The 26,380-nt window shown below is 47.9% G+C and overlaps 1 protein-coding gene across 10 annotated transcripts in view; it reads left to right on the forward strand.

Moving 5' to 3' along the window:
• Positions 1 to 196: 196 nt before the first annotated feature.
• SSH1 (slingshot protein phosphatase 1) overlaps positions 197 to 26,380 on the forward strand; it is a 41,382-nt gene continuing 15,198 nt past the window's right edge. For 4 of the 10 annotated variants that reach the window (XR_008236539.1, XM_052796159.1, XM_052796165.1 and 1 more), the window contains exons 1-5: positions 197 to 365; positions 5,123 to 5,163; positions 21,754 to 21,857; positions 23,658 to 23,722; positions 24,513 to 24,634. Coding sequence is in view for 9 of the 10 variants with exons in the window: in XM_052796159.1 (XP_052652119.1) it covers positions 300 to 365; positions 5,123 to 5,163; positions 21,754 to 21,857; positions 23,658 to 23,722; positions 24,513 to 24,634 (398 nt within the window). In the remaining variant the exon portion in view is untranslated. The other 6 variants (XM_052796164.1, XM_052796163.1, XM_052796160.1 and 3 more) reach the window with 6 other exon arrangements.

Genomic DNA, 26,380 nt, shown 5'->3' on the forward strand with positions numbered 1-26,380 from the left:
CGGTGGGGTGACCCACGGCCGCGACCGCCTCACCCAGCCCAGCCCAGCCGAGCCCCGCCCCGCCCCGCCCTGCCCGGGGGTCCCCGGGCCCGGCCGGGCCCAGCCCTGCCCCCGGGCCCCGGTGAAAGCACCGCCCCGTCCCGCCCCGGGGCCGCCCCCGCCGCCGCAGCGCCCTCGCCCCTCCCCGCGGCGGGGCGGGGCGGCCGGGCGGGCTGCGCAGCCGCCGGGGCGGTGGAGGCGGCCGGAGCCCCGCAACCACCGTTGATAACCGCGTCCCCGCCGCTGCCGTTGCCGCCGCCATGGCGCTGGTCACGCTGCAGCGTTCGCCGACCCCCAGCGCCGCCTCTTCGGCCAGCACCAGCGAGGTGAGGCGGGCCGGGCGGCGGAGGGCAGAGCAGGCCCCGGCGGCGGGGGGAGGACGGGAACGGGGAGCGGGGCGGGACGCGGCCCCTCAGCGCCTCGGCTGGGCCCCGCGCATCGGCCGCGGCCCGCAGCGCCTCACGGCCCTGGCCCCTCACAGCTCCCCGCTCCGGCCCCCCCCCCGCATCCCCCAGCCCCTGGCTCCATCACCTCACAGGCCCTGGCCCCTCACGGTCCCCAACCTCACGGCTCCCTGTAGCCTTCATCCCCTCACAGATCCCCTGGCCCCTCACAGACCCCCCGGCCCCTCGCAGCCCCCTGCCCACCCCACCCTCCCCCCCCCCCCCCCCCGCAGCCTTTCCTGGCCTCAGCTCAGCCCCTCGAAGCCCCCTGGCCATCCCAGCCCCTTCCCCTGCCCAGCCCTGCTCTGCCTCAGCCCCCAGCCCTTTGACGCTGCCAGGCTGGATCAGGCCTCGGACCGTCCAGCTGTCTCCCTGCTCTGCCCCACCGCGTGCTGGCCGTCCCCTCCTCACCCCCACATGCAGCTCTGTTTCCCCCATGGCCGTCCCCTGCTCCAGCCCTCACCCGGCACTAGCCTGGGCTACTGGTTCGCTCTTCTCTGCCAGGAAAATCCCTGGGCAGTGTGCTGGGCCTGTCTTTGTGGAGCAGCTGTGCTTGCTGGCCCCTTAGCCCCATACCTTCTCCCGCCCTGACACCCCACAGCCACCACCACCTCCTGCCCCAGGGATGCTCCGCTTTACCCCCTGCGTTACCTCTCCATCCCTGTGCAGCCAGTGCTGCAATGGCACCGCCTTTCCCCATGCCCACTGCAGCTTCTGCCCCGCGGGGAGCTCACGCCAGCCCTTTCCCAAGGCAGCTGTGGTCAATTCCCTGCCGACAGAGCAGCTCCCGTCCCGCTCTACCCCATACCTGCGTGACATCCCCGTGCTGCGCTGTCTGCTGCCACTCCTCGCTGCGGTGCAGCCTGCACCATGCTGCTGCCCTCTCCTTCCCTCCCAGCTCTACTGCTCCGGGGTCCTGTTTGTGCTGCTTAACCTGCTGCCCTTGTAATGCTCTGCTCCATGCATCCCTGCCCTGCCGGGACAGGCACCCTGTGTGTCCCAGCTCTGCTGCATGCCCCCTTTGCTCTTGTACCCCAGAAACACCTTCTCCTGCCTCTGCTCCCCTTGGGCTTCTGTCTTCCCTCACCGCAGCTCCCACGCACTACCCAAACACAGCTGCACTCTCCAATTTCTTTTTCTTCCCTGCGCATCCCTCTTTTCCTCCTAACCCATCTCTTTCGTGACTCCCAAAGGCAGGCCTGGTGTTTCCCTGCATATCCTCCCTGTGCATCCCTCTCGTCCCCCTCCCTTTCCTTTGATGCTCCCTGCCCTTGGCTTCGCTCTGGCCCTGCTCCCGCCAGGTAAACAATCCTATTTGTCACCTGTCAGGTCCCTGTGACTCCCCTGATTAGCTGGTCCGAGGGGGGGTAGGCGGCAGGGGGATGGTGCTGCAAAGCTCACAGGTTCTCCCTCACCCAGAGGGGCCGCAGGGGTTCCCTTTGCACGGCCCTCGCTGGAGACGTGACTCATCCCTTCCTTTTGCTGACTGTTTTGCCGTAGATCCCTCTGATGTGGTTTGGGCTCCTGAGGCTGCAGGGACCCAGTGTTTGGACCGCGCTGTTTTCATTGAGAAACTTGGAGACAAGACTTATGCTTTTCTGAGGATTTTTCAGAAGGAATTTTGTTGGGTTCTGGTTTAGAGTCTTAAACAAGACCTAGTGGCCACCTGATCTACACTGATGTAAATGAGCTATAACCTTGTTGCAGGCAGTGGAATTAGACTGGATTTAACTGGTGCAGGTGGGAGAGGAGTCCAAGCAATATGCCTCTCACCTTGCCATGTACATCTGCATTAGGCATTGCATTGTGTAGGAGCTCTGTGTTGGTTATTATTTTTTCAGTGGGGTGACCATATGATTCTCCCTTTCCCTCTCAAAAATGCTGCCCCAAACTTGCTGCCTAGCGTTGTCCATGGCAGGGCACTTCTGCCACTAGCGTCGATGGCTCAGGTGTACTTCAATGTCTCCTAGAGGAAGACATCAGCTCCCGTTCTGTTTGAATGGTCCCTTCTGGAATGAAATACCATAAAACTATAAACCATCCCTTTCCAAATTCAGCGTGTTGTTTTTACAAAGTTAATTTCAAAGAAAAATCCCATCAAAAAGGGCCAGTGTGCTCCCTGATCTTTTATGATCTTTCTCACAAGGAAAATCAGGGCTCTTTGGGGCTTTTAGTCTATATGAATAATTATTAGAAGATTTTTTTTTTTAATGGAAAATGATGACCATGTGTCCTTGCTAAGTGTGAACAAGTTGCTGCAGCCTCTCAACTCATAAGCCTGAAGGAATTTGTAAAATGGATGCTGCTGCCTGTGAGAGCCTTGCTGCTGCGTTAACGTAGCGTGCCGTAAATTCTTAGGAGAGAGTAGTCCATACACACTTGCAAACTTGCGTGCACTTCACTTGTTAGCTCCGCTGCCATCTCCCTTCCACACCACCTCCCGTTCCATGCCAGGTCCTTCAAGCCCGGCCGCGCTCTGCACGGTCCCCAGGGAGGGACGCAGATGCGGCTGGTGGAGGTCTGGCCCCGGCACTGGTGTCTGTGCTGTGGTGGGATCTGTGGCACTGGTGAGCAGCAGCGGGTCCACAGCATCTCGTGCATGGTGCACTGTAAAACCTGCCAGCTCAGAGGGATGCTCTGACCAAAACAAGGCAGACAGCAACAACGCTGAGTGCTTCTGCCTTGTTTCGGGTTTACTGCAGCTTTTTAATAGAAAATACTAGGAGAGTCGACTTTGAAAGCAAGTCAGCTTCTGCAAAAGATGAGCCCACAGCAGATTTGGGGGCCAGCTCTGCTGCCAAGCCTCAGCTGATGACACTCGTGACTTCACAGTCATATTTGTTTAAAAAATAAAAAAGTTTTTCTCCCCCTTGTTGCTATGTGACAGACCCAAACAAGCAGGAGGGTGACCTTACAAAGGCCAAAAACCTGCCAGACATTCCCAGGGCTGGGGGGATCTGCTGGTGGGGGGCACTGGGGCTCGGGGTGTTCCTGGGGCTCTGCCTGCTGCCCTGGCCAGACTGGCTCTGCGCTGCCACTGCACAGTGTAAACAGACTAAAAATAGCGATGGTATGTTTCTTGCCATCAGCTGCAGTCATTTCGGATGGGCTTTGTGTATCTTTTTTCCCTCCAAATGGCTATATTTCTAATATCTGGCCTGTGCAGTTGCATTTGGGGTTTTTTTCCTGGCATTACTTGGTTCTTGCAGATTGTAAACAGAGCAGCTCCTGTGTGCTCTTGCCTCCTGAGTCTCATCTTGGGGTGGTGGGGAACACCCCAGGTCCTACGCGCACACAAAACTTCAAGCTTGAACATTTTACGTGAAACTATTTGCTTATTTTTAACTTCTACAAAATGACCCGGAAACAAGTAACCCTTACAGTGGCCTTAGTTGATGTGGGTTTTAAGCAATGTTGTAGTAAATAACAGAATGTTCCCTGAGTGTTAGCACTGATGGAGCATGATTTCTTAAAAGTGTCACTCCAGCTTCATTAGGCTCTGGTGTGTTGCAGGATTGAAGGTTTTCCTATTGCAGGGCAATGGGTAAGGTCCCTACTTTGCTTCTTGGGTCCGAACCATCTCCCCAGTGCAACCTTGCCCTCTGAGGGAATGCTCCTGGCCCTTTCTCTTCTGTCTACTTACGCAGGACCAAAGGATGAGAATTATCTTTGAGCCTTTTTTTGGGGGGTAGCTCTGGATGCCTTTAGTCCCAACTCTGTTTTTCTTTAATATGAAATTTTATCCAGAAGCTAATAGAGAAGTTGAAGGGGGTGGCTGGAAAGCACGGCTATGTGAAATTGTTTCTCTCTGAAAGTAAGCTGAAGTCAGCTAGCACGCTTCTGTTTTAAGGAGAGCAAATAAAGTATAAGGGCCAGTAATGTCACCTGGGCAGCCAGATTTGCTTCCAGGAGGACTTTCCACCAGTGCCTGGTGAAAAAGTGGCTGTTTTAATACATGCCTGCCATCAAAGCAGCGTCTTTATCAGGAAGGCAGCAGACGTAGGACTTGTGGATGACTGGGCAACCAGGCGGGCATCGTCCTAGCCTCGGACACATCATCTACCAGCATCCAGGTGGAGGTGGCCTCATTGGCAAGGTGGCAGCTCCGAGATGGCAGAGGGGCTGCACGTCAGTTCCAGGTTGGGGTTCGGCTGCTGGAGGCTGGGGCAGTTCAGCTGGGCAGTTTTGGCTGCATCCACTGGAGGGCACTTGTGCTATCACTGCACACTGAATTACAGCATTAATTTGTGCCCAGCTCTTCGTTAGCAGCCTTTTGCTTGGGACAGGTTCTGCTCTCACGTGTGTGCTCAGTGGGAGTGATGTGTGTGCACTCTTGGTGACGTCGAGGTTGGCGATCTTCAAACCGATCTGCGCTCTAGGACCAGCTTGCAGGATTAGGACCTAATAGCTTTAAAATCCCCGTGAGCCCCTTTGTCGCCCGGCACTGGATGCTGATGGCATATATGGCCAGGGAGTCTCATTTATCCCTGGCACCAGAAAGAGAAAACCCCGCGGAAAACCACCACTCAAAACCTGTTGTTGCAGGGATGGTTTTAAAAAGCGCGGGGATTTTTTTAAAAGTTGCATTATGGAAACAACCAGCATGTAACTTTCTCTGTATCTTTCTTTTCTCCCCTCAGCTGGAGGTTGGCAGTGATGAAGAGCGTAAATTAAATGTGAGGTAAGCAGAACTATTTGGCTCTAAGCATTGTTTCCACTGTTGTTAATTGTCTGCTGTGTAGCTGAGTCCTTATCCCACTCAGGACTCGAGCATGTACACTTGCCTGGAGGGGACTGCATGGTCTGCAGAGCGCTAAACACTGGGGATGCTCTCTCTCTCTTATCAGTTTAGTTTTGAGACGAGCGTTTAATGAACTGCAGGCATAAAAGAGGGTTTGTGGTTTTTTTCCTGGTGGGAAGAAACTGGAAAATTGCACGTCAGCTCTGGCCACAGCACTTAACTGTTATCGCAGCGTCTCTCGCTGCTGCTGCTGCTCTGAGGCTGGGGCTTTGGGTTGGGAAGGGGGGTACGCTTCTAGGGTGGGTAGGGGAGAGCTCTGCTCATTCCTGGGTATTAACCATCAGGAATTTGACTCCTTTGATATTGGGGTTGTGTAGAGCCACTTTCTTCATACGGGGGGGAGGAAAGAGCTGGAATATCCTGCTGGAGAAGAGACAGGCTTCTCTGGCTGACATTGTGCAGAGATCAGAAGTAGTAATGATAAAGCTAGTTTGGTGGGACCCTGGCCTGATGGGGCTCTGAATAGTTATGTGGATTGTTCAATCTAAACCCAGCTGTTGCAGACAGCTCTTACCGTCTAACCTGTAAACTGCAATCTGAGAGATACAGTGTAAAAACACAACAGTGGTTCAGCAGGCTTGTCTCTTCTCCTTGTTACTACTTCCTGCTTTAATTATCCAGGGTTTAGGTAAAAGCAAAGCCACTCGTGCTGCTGCTTGGAGTTCGATCTCGTTGTTTCCGTCCTGTTTTATGCTTTGAGACTTACTGTTGCAAAGATATAAAACTGAGATGCTGTTGGCAGTGGGTTTTCTGTCTCAGTCTGATAGACTGAGACTAGGACAAAGTGGAGTTGATTGGAAGTCTGGTTAACCTTTCGGTTTTAGGAGCAGCAAGTGGATGTTAGGGCATAGACTGTCTTTACCCTGCAAGTGAAGTCAGAGAGCAGAAAAGCAAAGGTGATCCTTTACGGAGTAGGAAAGTGTCAGGCCTTGCCATTTCTGCATCCCCCAGGGGATTTGTCATGACTGCAGCCCACTCTGGGAAGCCTGGCATTCAGTGGCTGTCCTGCTTGCAAGCACATGGGTCAGAAGTGTTGTATGTTTGGTTGCTGTGTGGTCTCTGGTGTGCGGGCATTTAGTGGCAGTTTGTAATGGAATTTGTTAGTTTATTTTGTGGAGAATGCATTTTATATTGGTTAAAGCAAAATTCAGGATTCCTGGTTCTGCTCCCAGCTTGGTCATGGGCTTATTGTGCAATTCAGGGCTCAAGCAGGAGCCCGCTGAAGTCATGAATAGCAATGCATCCTTAATTCTTGTGCTTTTTTAGTTGCATTAAAAATATAAAATACTTAACCAAGCAGTATGATAGCCTCTTCTTTTGTGTATTTGGTTCTTGTGCTGAAAGAGGAAATAAAACTTTATCCCTCTTCATTACAAACGAACTCGATGAGAATGTACAGATAAATTGCTGGGAGATCATTGGTTTTGTGGCTACCTTTGGTCTGTCTGGCCCTTTTGCAAGCCAGGCATGTGCATCCATCACTGGCCAGAGCAGTCCTGGGGGTGGATGTAGTGAGACTGGGCTTAAAGGCTGATACTTTTCTACTGGCCACTGAAAAATGCTGCAGCACTGACTTGAGATACTGAGATCCCAAGAGCTTCCTCTGTCCTTCGGTCTCTTGGGGCTGCTCTTCCGTACACAGTTTTCAGGATAAGAATCTGGTAATTAAATTACTAGATAGACCTCAAGAATAGAATGGCTCTTGTGCAGAGCCTTTGCTGTACTCAGAGGGAAACATCGCCAAGGACTGACGAAAATGTGTGGCCCAAGTGTGGACACAGCGTAGATGGTAAATGAAGCTTCTCTCGCAGGAAGGTGGGTAGATCCTGTCTCCTTCCTGCCAGCAGCTGCTCCGGATCAATTTGCTGAGATTTTACCCGGTGCCCATGGGGTGGCAGAATTGTTCAACTTCATTGTGCTGCTTCTCCAACAGCTGAATTCAGGTCTCCTCTGAAAAAACTGCAGGAACAGGCTATGATGATATTTGTGAATCTTTAAATCCTGGTCTAGCCTTGGTGGAGACTTAGGTGACAGCTGTGTTTTGTCACATGTGCCCTGAGTGCAGGGGTCAGCAGTCCAGTGCCTGACTTTGCAGACCTCAAAGATCCTAATGGTTAGAAAAAGGGAGGGTTGTTAGAAACAAGACCCCATCTTGCTGCCAGCTCAAACTGCATTTCATCGGTACAGGATGAATGTGCTATTACACATTTATGACATAACTTGCTCATCCGCTTGCTGAACAGATTATTTTCATTCATTCCAAAAAATTCCAGGATTTCCATTCGAGACTGCATAGTTGGATCTGGTTATATGAGCTATCTGATTTTTTTTCTTGGAGGAACGGGTCTGTATCATGGTTTTATAACCAGCTGCATGTCTTGCTGCTCTCTGGTCTAAGAGCAGCAGACCTTCCTTACGGTTTCTGTCATTCCAAAATGCTTTTGTTTCTGTTTTCTCCCTGAAACAGGTTCCACTCTAAAATAGACTGAGGGAACGTGTTCTAGGTTCAGCTTTTCTTTCAAAGATATTGTTGCTATCTGCGTTTTCTTGGACATTAATGTGCTTTAAAGACTTCCTTTTCTCTCACTTCCCAAAAATTTTGCAGAAGCCTCAATAAGGTAACATCCACACTGTTTCCAGCAGACAGCCAGGAGTCCATTTTGCTCTCCGGTGGGTAAAGATTCATAGCAGAAGAAAAAGTAAGAGCACAGACTCAGATGTAACAGCCCAGTCAGGCTTGGTGCAGCTGGTGCAGACAACAGCTTGCATGTCTGTTTCTCTGCATTATCTGTGTCTGCTGAAATCTTCCTTCCTGAATGCCAATCAGCCATGGGATGTTGTGGCTTGATCCCTTTTTTCTCTAATGATGCAGTGCACCCACAGGACCTTGAGACATCTCACCCAAATCTTAATAAAACTACTGGCATGGTTACGTCAAGTCCATGGGAGTATGCATTAGCTTAGAGTTAAGCACAACCTTAAGTTTTACAAGATCAGGGTCCACTGAGTTCAACACGAGCCTTGTGTGCACAGTGCCTGCCACCTTATCGCAGAGCCATGTTGTGTTCTTTTAGCTCAGAGCAACCTCAAAGAAGATGATATCAAGTGCGGGGGAGACTGAGAGCAGTGCTGAGCTCTTTTCAAGCAGACTGCTCTGGGAGAATGGGGTATGTGCAATTTTTCCTATGCTGCTTCTTGGTGCAACCCAATTGATTTTCATCACTCACCACTGTTGGTTGGCTCTCCAGCACCAAGTCAAAGGAGATGTTTTACAAAGCTGGTCGTGTTGTGAGTGTTGGCTGTTTCTCAGATGTGGTTGGCAAATGCAGCAAGATAATCACTGGTTTTAATTACAAACACAAGTAAGTTTGTTTAGCTAGTCATTCTGTAGTCTTTGCCATTATTGGCTTTCCAATCACAGTCTCAATGTGGTCAGAAACAGGGCTGGGTGAGTGTTTTCAGGCACCTTCTGCAGAGAGATGGAGGTCAAACTGCTGCAGAATGGCCTGGGAGTTAGTTGTCTCCAGCCTCTGATCACGCCTGAAGATCATTATGGAAAGAACTGTTCTTGTTTGGCACCACTAAACCCAGTTTTAAGAGCTGGCAAGAGCAGCTGTGGAAGGTAAAGATTTTCAGGATCGGGCTTGTATACGTTTGCAGAGTCTTTTAATGGTATATGCTGCTCTGCTGCTTCCCTACATGCTGCATGGCCACAGCCGAGAGTGAAGTGGAGACCCTGTGTAGAGAGTGCTGCCTGGAGCATCCAATGCCCTGCTGAACAGAGAAGTGGTAGAGGAAGAAGAGGAGACTGGAGGTCTTCCTCTCTTTGCTGATGCCATCCTGTGTACCTTGCCAAGTTATTTAATGTTCCTGAGCCCCTTTCTCCCATCTGCAGCCTGGCAGATGACTATTAGCTCATCTTCTGAAACACTCAGAACAAAGCGTTAGGTCTGTTTGGTTTTATTCAGCATTAAAACCTTTCAGTTGTAAGAGTCATACAGCTTTTGAGCTCTGAGGAACCTATGGCTGTTTGTGATGGGTAGAAGGCACCAAGTCCCCCTGGCTTTCCACCTCACTTACTCGCCTTTGTGTTTTGCATGATCACCTGGTCGGGAGCAAACATGCTCTGCCATGCTGGTTTGATAACCAGCTCTACAGTTCCTTTAGTTACTGCTTTTTTGTTGTAGCTTAATGAAGTAAGGTAATTTTCTCTTTTGAAGGTAGTGGAGTTACACTGGGCATTGGTTTGACTTGGTTTTGCGTTCACTGCAGGAATTAGGTGGAGCCCTCAGGCTGATGAAAACTGCCTTTGCAGCTCTGTGATCAACGGGATGAGTAATTGCTGCAGAAAAACTCTTTACAGAGCATCATCGGGTTTAGATTGGGTATTAGGAAAAATCTCTTCACCGAAAGAGTTGTCAAGCACTGGAACAGGCTGCCCAGGGAAGAGGTTGAGTCACTGTCCCTGGGGGGATTTAAAAAACGAGTAGATGTGGTGCTTAAGGACACGGTTTAGTGGTGGACTTGGCAGTGTTAGGTTAATGGTTGGACTCGATGATCTTAAAGGTCTTTTCCAACCTAAAGGGTTCTATGATTCTATGATCGTCCTGGCTGGCACATGCCATAGGACTCATTAGAAGGAGGCTGTTTGGTTAAAATCACTGTAATGAACCAGATTCCTCGCTGGTGCTAAGGCTGGCTTCTGCAGTATGGAAACTCGAAGAGCGAATGCAATTCCAGCCTGCTGTTCAGGCTCTTCTCTGTGCAGCTGCGTGTTTGCTCAGCACAGCTCTCCTTCTGCGCTGCACTGAGTGCCCGCCACAACTGGGGATGTTTATACGTTATACTTTTTTGGTGCATTAAAATACAATAAACAATAACTATTATTAACACCTTGATCTTTAACTTTTTTTAGGGATTTATGAGCCTGTTTTTCTGGAGGCAGCATTGAGTGAATGGCTTGTATCCGCAGCTTTGAGTGGCCGTGTTTATGGTACTGGGAAGGTACACGGGGCTGGGGGTACGCCAGGGCTGCTGTCTTGAGGATTTATTTGTGGGGACAGCAGCTCATTACATACTTGACAAGTCCAGCTCGCTGCAGTATTTATTGTCTCCCAGTTATTTGGTGGGAGATGTTGGGGCAGAAGTTGCTGACTTTATTAACTGTTCAAAACAGGACGCTGAATCACATCCTGGCAAGGCTGCAGCATCCTGCCTTAGCGTGCTCCTTACAATGGGGAGGCAAATTCACAGGCTCGTGACCCTCAGTAGCTTTCTGGCCCGTAGGTGTGGCCGTGGAAGCTGATGGAGATATAATTAGGCCTTTACATTTTGTGGTGGGTTGTGTGGGGACGTTCAAAGACCATGGAGCCGAGGAAGCATGCTCTTACTTGACACTTATTTAAGATCTGGCCTTTCCAGGAAACTGTTGCTGACTTGAAGTTGAGCAATGAGAGGAGTTTACTTGGAGGTAGGTAAAGTAACAGCAGGAGGCCTGCCAATTTGAAGATGTGGTGAGCAGACCCTTTCTGGAATTATATATAAATCCCCCTTTTTTTTTTCTTTTTTTTTTTTTTTCACGAAACCTCAGCAGTTTGGCAAAAACCAAAACAACTGGCCCTGTTATCAAAAGTACTGGCTTTGCACTGAACATTTTTTTTTCTGTAAAAGGCCAGTGTGGTTACTGTTTATTTAGGTGTTAGAGCCGGGTCAGAAAAATATTTTGGTTCCAAATGCCTCTTGATTTTTAAATGCCTTAATCTTTGATAATTGGTTGCCAAGATCTGCGAGTCAGGGATTTCTCATACAAATCAGAGCTGTGGTCTGCCTGACAAATGCTCTTAAGATGTTTTTGGAGAGCATGAAATGGACAGAATGCCTTCACAGGCATGGCTTTACTTTTAATGAAGAGAGTGTTGAGTTTTTTATTTCCCAAACATTTATGTATCCCTCTACAGCATTTGAATCCCTGATGCAGAATCACTTTACTGCTACACAAAAAAATCAGAAAGCAAAATAAGCCCAAAATAAGCCCAGCCTCAAATGGATTAGGATGCAGACTGTATCCGTTAGTTGTTTAGGTTTATCTAGGATCAGAAGGACTCTTCTCTTCAGAGCTTGCATTCCCTCTCTGAAAGTTTTTAGAGTTGCAGTTCAGACAGAAGTCAGCGGTGTTGAGCTTGTGCAGCCTGGACAGATGTGCATCAGCTCTGTGTAATGTAAGGTATAAATGTCCATAACCAGGGCGGGAACTGACAGTGGTTAACGGCTTTGCTGGAGCTGCTTGTGTGCACAGACGTCTTCCCCTTGCAGCCAGTGCAAAGGGTTATCTTTTGCCACAAGAGGGGTAGGTTTCCCTGTGTCCTTCCTGGGACAGGAGCAGGAACACAAACCATGCTGGCGGAGCAGCTGGTGTGCTGTGTGTTTGTACCCACCTCAGCAGCTCCTCGCCGTTGGTATGTCAAGGTATTGCTCGTTGCACCAAACCCTTCCCCAAAGTCCCAGTACTGACATAACATTTCTTGTAGGACCCGGAGTGTGTGCCTGACGCTTATCTCACTAGCACACAGACCCAGTGCAGAGGGACTCACCAAACTGACAAACGTGCCAAAACCACACCAGCTCACCTATGTTTCTTGAAGAAATCCTTGCTGCAAGAATCACTAGTGAAGGCAGCTGCTGGGGGATCTGTGGTGGTGTGCTGCTGACTACTGGGCAGAAAACCTCTGGGGCTTAGCACTGGGGGCCAAGGCATCCAAATGCAGGGAACAGGACAAAATGTCCCTTTCAGATTTTCGGGAAAGCTGCCAGGTTGCTTGTTTGCCCTGTCTGACTTCCAAACGGTCACATCCAACACTGGCATCCCTGTGGAGACCTGCTGCTTGTGGGGCTGCTTGCAGCGTGCCTGTGTGTGGGCATCTCCCTCCCAGCCCTGTAAAACTTCTTGGACTACGGATGTCTGCTTCTCTCTGCAATACTGATTCTGCTTGTAAAAGATGAGTTTGGAGTGGAGGGGAAAAGGAAGGATAATCCTGAGGTTTTTACCAACAGTTTTCTGTCTTGAGGTAGCTGTGCCTCTGGCTGGCAGTCTCCTAATTTCTGGGGTGCTGGCTGTGTACCCTTGGGGCAGCTGGGAAGGCAGGCTGCGGTCTAGCTAAACACTAGAGGGGGTGTCAGGGTTGAGCTAGAACTTTTCTCACTCTGCTTTTACCCCGCATGATCCATCTAGATTTATTTTATTTTATTTTTACACATTACCAATGTGTCAAGTACTCCCTGGTCTCTGCTGCCTTTTTTGGAGTCATTCTGAAACCCAGCAGCTAAGCTATTTTTTGGGTTGCTATGCCCCCACTGCCTGTAGGGTTCTCAGTCGTGCTGCCTGTGCTGTTGTCTGTGTCCTGGCTGACCTTCGCGCACACCGCTTGGAAGCTGCTTTCTTGATCCTTGAAACTGTTATTCACCTTCCTTTTCTTTTTCAGTGGCGCCGTTGGAGAGTTTCCACTTGTTTCTCTGGCCTGTCTCCGGGAGACACCGCTGAGTGGGTGAAGTGGGGTGACTTAGTAAAATAGTTTAAAGGATTAAAACAATGAGTTGACTGGAGGAATGCGGGAGGATCGGCCGATGTGCCGACAGCTTGGCTGGGGAGGAGGATGGGAGCAGGATCGGCTCCTGCCCAGGAGTGTGGGCAGGAGGCTTTGCCTTTGATGTGCCCTCCACGGCAGGAGCCTGGGGGCCAGCATCATCCCACCTCTCCTTTAGCTTGGTCCATGGCTCTGAGACACCTTCCTGGCACTCCCAGGCTTGTGGTCTGTCCTTCTCCCTAACTGTGGTCACAGAACAGCTATGGCAATAACATGGTAACAACAACATCTAAAAAAGCGACTTGTAGGGAAACAGAGGGTGTCTTTTGTGTCTTTTAATGTGGGCAGAGAAAGGAGCCAGTGTTTTGGGAATAGCTGGCTTCCCTCAGACCACCAGGATGCTGCATGGCAGAGGGTGCACTAGGCTGGAAAACCATGTTGTTGCTAATGCTGGGACCTCTGTGTATGCCTCTTGTGCTTCCCTGTGTCAGTTGCCACCTTCCCTAGCCTTGCCTTTTGAGTCCCTGAGTCTAGGCAAGCGTGAGCCACTCCGTGTAGCTTTATGGAGAAGCGTTGCTCAGCCCTCACTGCAGGGTGGGCGGTCGTGGGGATGCCACAGAGGGCTGGGGTCAGTCCGCAGGCGCATGCTGGGGACATGGATGCTGGGAGTCTTTGTAGGGTTAATACTCCTCTCCTAAGAGTGAGAGAAAGGTTTCTTTATAGCAATTGAATGGGCAGTCATGCAGGCTGAGGTTCGGAGAGGATCTGGCCCTGGCCTCCTGAGACAGCGGCTATCACAAAAATGACATCATGTTTCAGTGGGAATCTCAGAAATGCTCGTTGTGATTCAAACCGTTCCAAGCACATCACATAGCTGGATGGTGCTGTGATCAGCCTCGTGCCTTTTTGAACTCTGCGATTAATGGGATGAGCAAAAAGGATTTCTTTTTGCTTGTGAAACAATCTCTTATTTTATTTGGCTTTTCACCATCCAAGTACTAGGGATTCCTAGAATTTTCTTTCCTGGCCATTTGGGAGCTGTTCTGCTAACTTATTTTGCGCAAGTCTGCTGGAACAGGGAACAATCCTGCTAATTTGTTTGCTTCCCTCTTCCTGCCCTTTCTCTTGGATGGTTATCCGAGCTGCTCCTGTGTTGCCTGCAGGCACAGCCTGGGTCGTGCTTTGCCCTCGGAGCTGTGTGCCACCCCAGCGTGGGGTACACACGGCTGACCCAGTTCAGCTCTGTGCGGAGCTGGGGCGATCGCTGCTCAAGCCCAATGCATAACTCACCCGGTGCGCAGGAGCAGCTGGAGGCACATCATCAGCAGTCTATTTATGTTAGGAAATTAGCTTTTGTGGGCTTCATGATTGATTTCATTTTTTTCTTTTTCCTCTTTGTGCTTGAGGAGCGTTTGTATCTGGCACTGTGAATGGCCTGCAGTGTCTCCAACCCTTCTTAGCATTCTTGCGCTGTGGATGTGGCCCACGCCTTTCAGCTGAACAATACATGCTCAGACTCCCCTTTTGTTACTGCGCTGCTAAAAACACAAGAGCGAAGCCTGCCGGGTCTTCCTGCCTGCCTGACCATCTCGCTCTGCTGCGGGGAGGCATTACAAGACACCCCCCTCAGTGGGGGCTGCTGCCTGACCCCCTTGCAAGCAACTTTTGGCATTGTGTGATGGTACCTCTATTGTGTCTGAGGAAGGGGAGATGTTCTCCGTGTGTCTGAAGGGACGTCAGACCTTGCTGTGGTTCACAGCTTACCTTTTGGGTTTCTTCTTGGAGTAACTTGTCTTCAGCTCAGGAAGTCTGAGAGTGATGGCTTTTTATAGCCCATCAAAGCCGCACCCTAACATAGCCATGAGTATGGAAAGAGCTCTCCTGCCTTGCAGTTTTGGTAATAAAATAGTATTTCAGAAGGCAAACATTTCCAAAAGTTACCCTGAAGATAGCTGCAGAGGTACAGCACCGCAATTGAAGTGATGCTGGCAGCTCTCGTTGACTTTAGCAGGTGTGTTGGGCACCTGCAGTTCTGATCCCAGGTCAGTTTATCAGCATATCACAAAGTCTATGTGCATATGCGATAGCACTTTGTTTTAAAATGGCATTGCATGTGTTGAAACGGGGACTTTCCTGGTCCCGCTGCATGGGGAGCGCTCTGCTTGTCCCTCTGCATGGCAACCCGCTCCATGTTGAGTTAAGCAGGGATGGTTGTGGCGATACTCTCAGGTATGTTTGTAAAGGTGATTCCTTTACGTTTCATTTAATCTTTCTGTGGCACTGGACTCTGCATGATTGGTGTGTGACACAGAGCAAAGGCCACTTGGAAACACACTAAGTACTTTTTTTAAAAGCATGAGAAATGACCTGCTGCTGCTGCTTTTAAAGGCTCCCATTTCTCTTTCTCAGGTTGTACAGTAGCATGTGAGGGAGTAGCTTTGAAGTTCATTTTTCCCTGGTGTTGTTTTGTGTTGCTCAGACCCCTTCTGAAGGCCCCTTTCTTGGTCAGGAAGTGTTATCCGATGTGCCTTCTATCAAGCCAAAGCAAGCATTCAGCGTGCTTTAATTGTCAGCTTGGCTTGGGAAGCAGGGGCCGCGCAGCTGCCGCCTTGTCTTCCTGCTATTTCTCTCCCCACATCTTCCTTTCTATTTGATGTGCTCGTTTCCAGTTTAGTTTATGTTGCTGTTTCAGTATGACTGCGTGATGGCCTTCTGGCTCGCCACAGCAGTGCCCTGTCTTAAAATCCACCCTCTGGCACGTCAAGGGCCTGGCCAGGCTGTGGGAGCATCCGACAGGACTGGCTCGGTCCCCGAGCTGCGGCAGAGAGGTGCACCGGGGAGCCCACTCTCTGGGGTTGTGTTTTGTGTTCTTGCTTAATTGCCTTGAGATGGCTGGGCTTTTTCCAGACTGAGCAGAAAACAGTGGGGAAGAAAAGGGAGGGGGAAAAAAAAAAAAATCAGTTCTCTTCCTCCTTATCAAAGGAGCTGTGGAAAAGGGAAGTGTGTTTAATCTTGTGGAGCTTGAGGCGCCTGTTTTTTCTTCACCTTATCAGTTTGGAAACGTTTTGAGCAGAAGATGCCATAAAACTCAAGGAACTGGGAGGTACTGCCACGTTCATGCCTTTGTAAAATTGTGACCAATTTTGAGAGAAGCAAATACTGTTTTGGTTTGGGGTATTTTTGCCTAAAACACAGACCTGGTTGCAGGAGGGCGCCTCCTTTGGGCACGGGGAGAGGTCTGCATGCAGTGGGTAGGAAAGGCAGGACAAGCGTGCCTGCTCCTAACCATGGCATTGCTGGATGCTCGGGTGAGGGCATGATCCTGCTCCAATGCTGCTGCCTGGGCAGTCTGCTGCCAGATGAACCCAGAGGCCATGGCCGTCCCCTGAGTGTTTTGGCTCAGCCCTGATGGATAGATGACCTTCTCTGCCTCCGCACCATGTGTACGTTTTGTTCCCTTAATGAGGGGGAAATTAAGAAACTTAATTTGACAGAGATTTACTGCCCAGAGAGCATGATGTGCCTGGGCAGGCTTCATTGCAGAGCTTTTCTGGAACATGGAGCTCTGCACCCAAGCTGCACAAGCACACGACAGGTCAACAACGTGAGATTTGCTTAAGATGAAGGGTTAAATAGAAACAGAGAAGGCTTCAGGTGGAGCAGGTATCTTGAAAGGACATCTGGAATATTATCTCTTTGGGAGAGGAGGATATAACTTCAATGTAATGGCCAGGCAGAGGTGAGCTCCGAATGTTAGCTGAAGCAGACCCATCAGGTACACATGCTTTGGTCCTCAGGTGGTGCTGGGCTGCTCCCAAGGACAGTCCGTGCCTGGATGTGCAAGGAGCAGCTCCCCTCTTTCCTCCCCGAGCTCCCTGCCCTCGGACCTGCCTCTGGCTGTGCGTGGCTGTCCATATCCCTGGGGAAAATGCAAAGTGAAGCCAGGTAGAGCGGAAGCCTGCTCTTGTTCACTACGTGAACTCAGCACTAAAATATGCTCTAAGAGTAGAGCTGTAAGCAAGCAGATCTGAACAGCACTTGCACTGAATGGGCTGCTCAGTTGTGATCAGCGGCAAACACAAAGAGAACAAGTTCATTATGGCTCCAGAAATACCGAGGGTCATTGCAGGTGTGGTGATAAGCCAGGCTCCTTTGGCATCCTGTGCACCAAGCGATCCCACGGCAGTTCTGGGAGCAGCAGGGATACCTGGCCAGATGCAAACTCTGATGTTTCTGTGTTCTGCCTCTTTTAGTTATATACTATTTTTTAATTCTTAGACTAGCAAGAGGCTGTTGAATCAGACCTCAGGCTTGGCTGTGTCTTCCCAGGGAAAGTGGTTTTCTCTCTACTAACTTCTGTGTATGGATATTTATTTTGAGATGAGTTATGTAGCTGTAAGATACATTAGTAGATTGTTTTCTTGTACCCTGCAAGATGATTACGTCTTATATGAGATTTCCCATTAAACCAGGGAACTCGAATACCCGAGGCATACAAGGTTTCTTCCTGGGATGCGCCACAGCCTGAGCCACAATGGCAAAGCAAGCGGCTTAGGGAAAATTGTTCTGCGACTGGCAGCTGGCTTCCAGCTCGCTCTGTCCAGTAACTTGAGCAGCTCTGTCTCTTGTTCCAAAACGCAGTATTTTTAACAGATTGCTTATTGGCATTTGTGGTCCCAAGGGACGGCATTTTGTAATGATTAAAAGGCATTGCCTATTGTGTTCTTAAGCAACTTGAAATGTAATTGATGTGTGTTGCAGCCACGCTCTTCTGGAGCTTTCCCAAAGGGGAAGAAATATTTCCTTTTCAAGTTGAGCAGCATGGAGCCAACGGATGGAGCAGGGGACAGTGAAGCAAGAGGCGCTGGAGCCTGCTCCCAGCGGTGCTGTGGCCATTAAGCTCCCTCTCCTTGCCAGCCACTGGGTGCCATCCCTACGGGTGCAGAAGGGCCCCAGCTTTATGGACAGCAAAGCACTGTAGCTGTCTGTACCCTCCTGCTGATACTCTTGGCATTTCCCAGATGCTTGTAAGCATAGGTTTTTACCTCCCTTAGGGGGTTAATGCCGTTAGTTTGGTAAGCTGAGGTTATGGAGTGGAAGGAGGACTGGTCTGCAGCTGTACTGGAACACCAGGGAGCACCCGGGTCCTGGGGCTGTGACAAAACTCGTGGGCTCTGCGTTTGTTTGAGAGCCTGGAGTAACTCCTGTAAAGTAGCTGTGCTGGTCAGGATTCCTGGAAGGGCATCCAGGGAATGGGTGGTTTCTGTTGTGCATGCCAGTTGGGCTGGGTGAAAATTGAACAGAAAGCTGCTTCTCCCCTTGGTTAGGCTAGTGGTACTGGTGAAATATGAGTGTGTCATTATGGTTAAAGCCTAGAGAAAGAACTAGTCAGGGGTCTGTAAGAAACAAGTCTTCAGTGAATTTGGTTGTAGCTAGCTCCTAAGAAATAAATTCCAAGCCACCTGAAAGACTTCCTCATTCAGTAGTAGCTCAGTAACTTGTGAGTCACTCCGAAAATCAAACTGTGGTAGCTGTACAGTAAGTGAAGAAGTATTTTAATTTGACAGCTAATGCCTTTGTCATATGTATATTACAGTGGTGGCATGCAGTGTTTTAATTGTAAAGAAACAAACAGGCATTAGTTGATACGATGCTTTTTATCTAGTCCTGTCGCAGGGAATACGGACTTTCTACAGCGACGGGCTGCTTCACTTTGTGGTTGCTGATAGGCGCTGCGTTGCGTTCAGAGCATGCGGGAGGAAGCAAACAAACAAACAAGTCTGGAGGAGGGAAATGATTAGACGAGCCTCAGCTGGTTTTTTCCCCTCTTGAATGGCCCTCTTTCATCAGGATATGTTAGGACAAGTGCTTTTTCAAGCCAGGATATCAGTGGAAGACACAGTGTTCTGTAAAAGTCATCCAGTTCCTGGGTAGCATCAACAGACACGATTTCTCTGCTCTGCACAGAATATACGGTCAACCTTTTCTTTTCCTTATTTTCTTTCTGTTTTATGGGTTTAGAAGCAAAAGGATGTGAGTTTTACAGCTAGTTATGAATCTTTTTGAATTTACTGACTTCTGTCTGACTCTTGGGCCAGCACAATGCTTCTGCTGTTCAAAGAAAACCAGTCCAAATTAGTATGTATAAGCCACTCGTTTTTATGCTGCTAACAAATGCTGCTTACTAGAGCATTTATCACTGCTGCTGAGGGACAAAAGTTGGGGATGTTCTTTAATGATAGGATTTCTCTGTTCTTTAGGAGATTTTTTTTAAAAAGGCTGGAGTTTTAGTTGTTTACTGGAACCGCAGGATTTAAAAGGGGTTTTTAAAACTGGGTTGGAATATCGTGCCTTGCCTTTTTCTCCCTTTTATTTTGTTAACTGTCTTTTTAGAGCAGTTGTATGAAGTGACTGAGACCAAAAAGCGTTCCTAGAGCGGAGATAAGGGACAGTGTTGGGTAATGTTGCTGGTTTGATATGGTGTAAAATAGAAGCTTTTTCAGAGAGGCGGTTGGATGTGTTACCTCTGTACAGCACCATGCTGGTTGTATGGAAATGGGAGCTAATGTGGAGATCGGGGAGCGCGGGTAGTGCTGGGGAGGTACAGGCAGTTCGAGTCACGGCAAGCCGCGCTTTGTAAGGTTAGTGTGCAGTTTAGGAAACAAACATTTAAATTAAAAAAGAAATCTTGCTCTTAACAGGTTCTTTGGCTTAGCTTTCCAATTCATTTCCATGCAGATGAATACATGGTGACAAAAATTTTGCTATGTGTGTTGTCCTTTTCCTGCAATCGCTTTCTGCTCCTGCAACGCAGCTTTCTCCTTTGCTTGCAACTGGTGATATTCTGCTTTATTGTAAAAGATTTCCTGGATGCAAGAGAGGAGAACATCAGGTGAGATGAACCATCAGAGCAGGAGTTACCAATGCCTTTGGGAAGGAGCTCTGTCTCTTCCAAGGTTTTTCCTGCTGTAGAAATCCCAGGCAGTACTTTATTAGGGATAAAAGAATATCATTTGGGATATTTTTTCACTTTCCCAAAGAAATGTTTCCCCAAATTCTTGGGACAGGAATACTGTGAACTGTATCCTTGTGTGTTACCTAGCCATTCCCTTCCTCTTGCTGAAAAAAGATGAGTGTGCGTGAAGCTGGTATCTAGCTGAATATCTTATACATGGTGTTGGTGTCGCTGCTTTTGAGTAATGTCTGGCCTTTTTTAACGCTTTCCTGTGAGATCTGGTGTGCAAAGGAAACAAGACTCTTCCTGGCTCACTTATGGAATGAACCAAATTCCCGTCTGCAGAAATTCTTGCCATTAGCATGTGTGCCAGGCAGAGCAGAGCTGGCTTTTCGGATCACAAGCAAACCCTGCGTGGCTCCTGTTCAGACACAACTTGCTAGCGAAGTGAGTGGTGAGTGCTAGAATACTGTGGGAGTGTAAATGGAGAAAAGCTTGTTTTAATTGGAGTGCAGTTGTCCTGCTGGCATTTTATTGATCTGATATATGACTTGTGGAGCCTGGAACTTAGGCGAAAATTTTAGTTCACATTTTAAAAGCAGCTGAAATCTCAAATTTAAACTGATCCAGATTTTTCTGGGAATTTTGCACCTTGAAGATTCAGTTGAAAAATGAGGAAGCTTTGCCTGGGAACCTTGGCTGTGTTCTCAGGGAAGGGAAAAGCTGAACTTGCAGCAAAAGCTGAAAAGACATGAAATTCATGTCTGTCTTCACAAAAACACTAAGGTAGAATGGAGCATTAGTGCTCACTTCTGCCCAAAGGCAAAGACCCCAGATAAAGTACAGAATAGACGAGTACTGGGAGTAGTAACTCCTGTGGGATCATTTTCTGTAGCATAAGTAACTCCCGTGTAGTGCAACCTCATAATGGAGCATTTATATTTAGTAGATAGCAGACAGTAATTAATGATGATCTATGTTTGGAAGTGTAGGGTGGCAGAAAATTGGGCTTTGTAACAAGGAATGTCTCTTGTGATGTTTTGAGCGGTGTAGGAAATGCAGTGTAAGCAGTTACTGTGGCAACTAAAAGGTAGCTTAGTAGATGTTGATTTTCAGCCTTGTGGGAAATGCTAACTTTACCACTTATGTCCAAGTCTATTTCTAAAATGCTCGCGAGTGCATTATGGTACTATGTAATTAGGCTTGTGCTGGTGCTTACTGTAACTACTGATTTTGTTCAGCCTTCTCTTCAGTTGTGTTCTGGGGCCTGTATGTCATTTGACTCTGTGGAAGTATCGTTATGTATTTGCACACACTGCGACCTGCCTTCTTATCAGTAGTATTTTGCAGGATGACTGTATCTAGCCAGAGCAAAACAAAATCTTTGCTATTGTGTTGGTTGTTTTTTCCCCTGAGGTTTCAGTGCAGTTTCCTTTCTCTTGTGATGCGCGGGTTTCGTCTGCCCTCCCTTCCTCTTTAAATCTGCAGGCAATTTATGGTTGCATGTTCTTGTTTTTGCATTCCAAAGAGATCTCAGGAACTGAAATTGGTAGAAACTGATTGACTCGGAACCTGATCTTCAGTCATTTTACAGGTCTATAAGCCTGTAAAAAGTCTTACCCTCTACTGTTTTAAGTTGCAGAATATGATAATCAAATGCTAAAGTCATTTCCAGCCCATGACAGCTCAGGCAAGTATCTCCTGCAATGGCCAAGTAATAAAATGTTGGTGGAAAATGACACATGAATAATCCATGAATAATCCTGGAGCCATGCCGTGCAAGTGGCAGGATCAAACTTTGGGAACAGCTTCTCATGGCAAAATCCTACTACATTTTAGCGAGGGGAAGCCCTTCCTTCCCTAGGCGTACAGTCCTGAGCACGCATTTTGCTGATATTTCCTTTCAGTTGACTTCCTCTGTCATTTGTTTTCCAGCCTAAGCGAGAGCTTTTTCATGGTGAAAGGCGCAGCCCTTTTCTTACAACAAGGAAACAGCTCCCAGGGCCAGCGAAGTCTCCAGCATCCTCACAAACATGCAGGTAGTGGATTAAATCACCTACTGAAATTCTTTTTCCTTCTTGCTTTGCTGCTCATCCAGTCCACGCGGACAGGCTAATAGCATGTGTGGGTGGGTGGATGACTCCTCTAACTGTCATAGTGGGCCTTGTACAACCTGCTGAGTAAAACGAGGTTTTCAGCCCACTTGATTCGAATGGGAACATATGATTATTGAGTCTTTGTTTAAACTTTTGTCATTATCTCAGAACTGGAGTAGAAATTTATTCTCTGCAGACATTATGGCATTCAGCATGGCATTCTTTAGGCAGGGAAGCCTGCTGAGCCAGAAGGTCTGTGCTGAATATGTATCCCTGTTTTCCGCAGCTGCAGATGAAGAAGTGTCACTTGTGCTTCAGTGATTTGATCTTGGCCTTCCCCTTTGGCCTGTGGGGAGGAAGATTGGATGGGCTGAGTCACAGGGCTCTAGCACCTCTTCTGTAGTTATCGAGGTCCTGATTCAGCATGGCAGGGACATTTCTCTGAGTGCTCTCCCAGCCCCCAATAATCTGAAGCTTGGGACTTTCGGTGCCAGCTGACAGCATTTGTTCTTTTGAAACTACCTGTTGCTGGGTTTGTTTGATGTTGCCGGTAAGAGAGGAACGTTTTAACAGGATTTGGGTCTCTGGACAGACGTGTGTTTCTTAGCTCCTTATATCCCCTTTCCTGGTTTCAGGAAAATCCCCTTTTCGGTTAACTCATCACAGTCTGGCCTGTAAGAGTTTGTCACAGTTTAAGAACAGACTGTCCTTCCCCCAGTCCCCTCCAGTGTGCCAGACTGGTGGGAAGAAATGGTAGGGAGTTGTATGGTGAACGTAAGTAAGGATTGATAAGCAGATAGCGTGTTCAGGAAAGTGGATTCTACTTACCCAGTGTTTTTATGCCTTCTGTCTTTGACAGTTTTGGAATAAGTGATTACTGGGAAAGAAGAAATAAGATCATCGGAGCATTTTGAGAGCAGGAGCATGTGGGAAAGGCACAGTGTGGTACTGTGTGTCTGCTGCTTAGTAAACACTCCAAGCACAAAGAGGGTGTTTGAATGCCAGGCTTGGCTTTGGGTTTCTTTAATTGTCAGCAATTTCATATACCCAGCAAACATCCTACGGAAGGCATTTTATCTTGTATGGAAAGTTATGAGTGCATTACAGAGTTATTAGATGTGAACTTGTTTTGTTTTCTTGTAGATACCTTGTTCCTTTCACTTGCTTTCACCAAACAGAAATGTACCCACTGCTCTAGAGCCTAAGGGACTTGTTGCATGAGCAGCACTTTGTTTGAGGTAGAAGGGATCCATCACCCAAACTGGGCCACTCTTGCAGCTCTTCCTCCTCAGAAATTTCTTGTGTTCAGATATACCCTCCATAAGGCCAGTGGGGCTGATCCCATGATGCTATGTGTGTTTCACAAGTTAAAGTTTTTCTTTTCTCCTTTGTTCCATTTTTTTTTTTTTTATCAGAGTCATTCCTACCTCTGCCTCCCCTGTCCTTAGTGCCCATATCTTTCTGTCTTCTCTAAGATGCTGTAACAGGAAGAGTATCATCATTTGTGCCAGTCACACGTGGTCTCAATATATTTGGTCAAGTTCTCACACAGCCAGATAACGCTCATCCAAGAAGCTCACTTCTGTTAGTGTTCTCTGGGACAGCAAAGTTAATTGGCCTCCCTTAAATGGTATTTTTTGACTTAGAAACATCCAGTTTCATTAAAGGTCAAGACTCTGCCCATTCTTAGTGCAGCGAGTGTTGAGACCCTTTCTGATTTTTTTTTCTCTGCTTTCTCTCCAGGTGATTTGCCCCAGCACCTCCAGGTGATGATCAACCTCCTTCGCTGTGAGGATAGGATCAAACTGGTAAGAAAAGATGCATTTTCCTGCTCTTCTTTCTGTTGGAGGCATTTGAAACAGACCTGTAGGGTTTTACGAAAAGCATTGGCAAATCCTAGGTTTCAGAGTCAGCTTAACTCTGTGCTGGTTGCCAGCCCTACACTGTTTTCCTGTCTGCTCCTTTTGCCCTGGTCCATACATCCAGGTAATGAGTTGGGTCAGGAAACTGGTCTGTCTGAAGTGTGTTTGTTTTGTTAGATTTAATTTTCCAGTCAGCTGACAAACACTAATACCGGAAAAGAGACAGGAGCTTGCTGATGCTAGTGGACACTCTTAAGTCAGTCTTGAAATTGCATCCAAATGGGGCTGGGTTTTCTTTTAAAGAAATCTGCAGAGGCTATAAAAGTCACTGCAGAAAAGTCTATGTCAATTATCCCCTCCAGCATGACTTAACATATTTCAGTGAAGGCTTGTGAGTGGAAGAATCCACTGAGCCTGCCTCTGTTTTCAGTTCTGTGCATGACCAATGTTTTTACCAACTTTCTAGTTGAACCTCTTTGTAACAAATCTTCAGGTTAGATTTTGTAGTATTTCTCCAAACTGGGGCAGGTAATCTAGGCTAATCTTCTCCCTGCCCGATGCCAAGTCAAACTGGCAATTAGCCTTGCTGGAAGATGGGCCGTCTCTCTCTGTGTCTTTCATACTGCAGCTAAATAAAGCTTTTGGGCACAATTTCACCTTAAAAAAAATATTAGGCAGCAATCGAAGTCATAGTTATCCAAAAGCTAGTTTGCAGAGCTTGATGACCTTTCTCTAGGCTGTCCGTTTGGAAAGTGTGTGGACAGACCGAGTCCGGTACATGGTGGTTGTATACAGCAGCGGACGACAGGACACAGAAGAGAATATTCTGCTGGGTGTGGATTTCTCCAGCAAGGAAAGGTATGTCTAAGGCAAGGCTGGGCTTTGAAATCAGGCAGGCTGGGTACTCTGGAAAGCCTGTCAACACCAAACTGTCCCCAAGCAGTTGGTTTACATGTATCTGCAAATTCTAGCAAGAGAAAGGACATGTGTTAAGTCTTCTGACCAGTTATGAGGGAGAGAGGGTTATTTTTGTTCCAGAAAGCTTTCCCTTTTCTTGGAATCTCTGGGCTCTCTGAGCAGTTGGGGGCAAAGCGTTTAATCCATCTGTAGGGCTGTGGCATCTACTTCACCTGTGGTAGTTTGCTGTCTGCTCACTACAAAATGCTCTTGCAGACACATCTGCAAAACTGGAACTTATTCTATCCACCAGACTTAAATCTGTTGATGGTATGATGCAATGGAGCTGTTTTTTGGGGGGGTAGCTTAGTTGCCAAATAACATCAAAAAACAATACTGCAAAAGTACCTCCAAAACCAATAAACAAATGTGTCAGTAATGAGCTGTTTCTTTTGTCTAACTGATAAGACCACATAATATTTTGAAAGGCAAATAAAATATTTTATCACAGACCCTCTCACATTACTCCAGTTCTAGGTGAGTAAATGAGGCAGAAAAGCTCTTGGCTCGGAGAGACAGGGCTGGTTTGGCAGAGCTGGAACTAAAAGTCAGAGCTTCCAGACTGTTTTTTCTGTTCTCCGATGATATAGCAGGCTGCCATGTTGTGCTGGTGCAGCCAGTGTGACTTTTGTTTTCTTTTTGGAAAACCTTAGTGGTTGTTTCCATGGCTAGAAGTGGGAGAGCTTCTGCACTGCAGTGAGACCTGTAGGGAAACTCCTAGCCATGCCTTCCTAATAAGGTTATTGTCATTGGCTTTGATGCTGCCTCTTGTATCTGCTGATAAATTGCTGCTGTTAGTGTTACGGATGAAATTCTAATGTAACATTTCCTTATGGCACACTTAGTGTGCAACAGCAGTGAATGTTTGCTATGTCATCTTCAAATCTGAAACAACTTTGCGATAATTTGCTCCTGGTGATTATTGATGAGACAAGAGGAAAGATGGAAAAGTTATGACAAATCCATTCTAACTGTAAGGTTGGCTGCCATTTTAATTGCTATCTCCCCTGAAAGCCAAAGTTTTTGTTAATTAAGGGTAAGTCTCACGCATGAAGGAAGTCAGTTGGCATTAACGACTTTATTGAGTGACTCCATGGCTCTGTGTTGGGGCTGTAAGTGTTCCGACTGCTGACAGTTTGACTAGTCAGGCGCTTTTGTGGGTTTTATTCCTTTTACATGTGTTTAATAAAAAACATTTTTTCTCGCAAAGCTCTAAAAGCGCACATTGTCCACGTGTGTTCAAACTGGCCTGTCAAATCCTTTGATCCTCTGTAGAAAGAAGCTGAAGGCTTAAAAAAGAAAGGAAAAGAACAAAACAAAACCTGAGTTCTTTGCTAACTGGCTGTTGCTGAATGCATCCCAATTTCCTTTAAAACTTTAATATCTCAGTAGCTTAATTATTTACTAGTTGAAAGTAACTGGCTTCCATTATAGTATGGTTTTCTTGCCAGATTGCATCTCTGAAATGAAAGTGTTCTTTTGGGTTAGGTAAACTCATAAAATCCGTTTTTGTCTTTTCTACCAGCCAGAGTGATGAAACGAAAATCGAACATGCAGTCCTTTGAAAGGCCCCTTGGGTCCTCTTTGGAAAGGGCAGGCGGCTGCTCTGCCACCTACCAAGGCTTGCTATCTGCCTCGATTTAGTGA

This window comes from Harpia harpyja, chromosome 9 (genome assembly GCF_026419915.1).
Source record: "Harpia harpyja isolate bHarHar1 chromosome 9, bHarHar1 primary haplotype, whole genome shotgun sequence".
Classification (NCBI taxonomy): Eukaryota; Metazoa; Chordata; class Aves; order Accipitriformes; family Accipitridae; genus Harpia; species Harpia harpyja.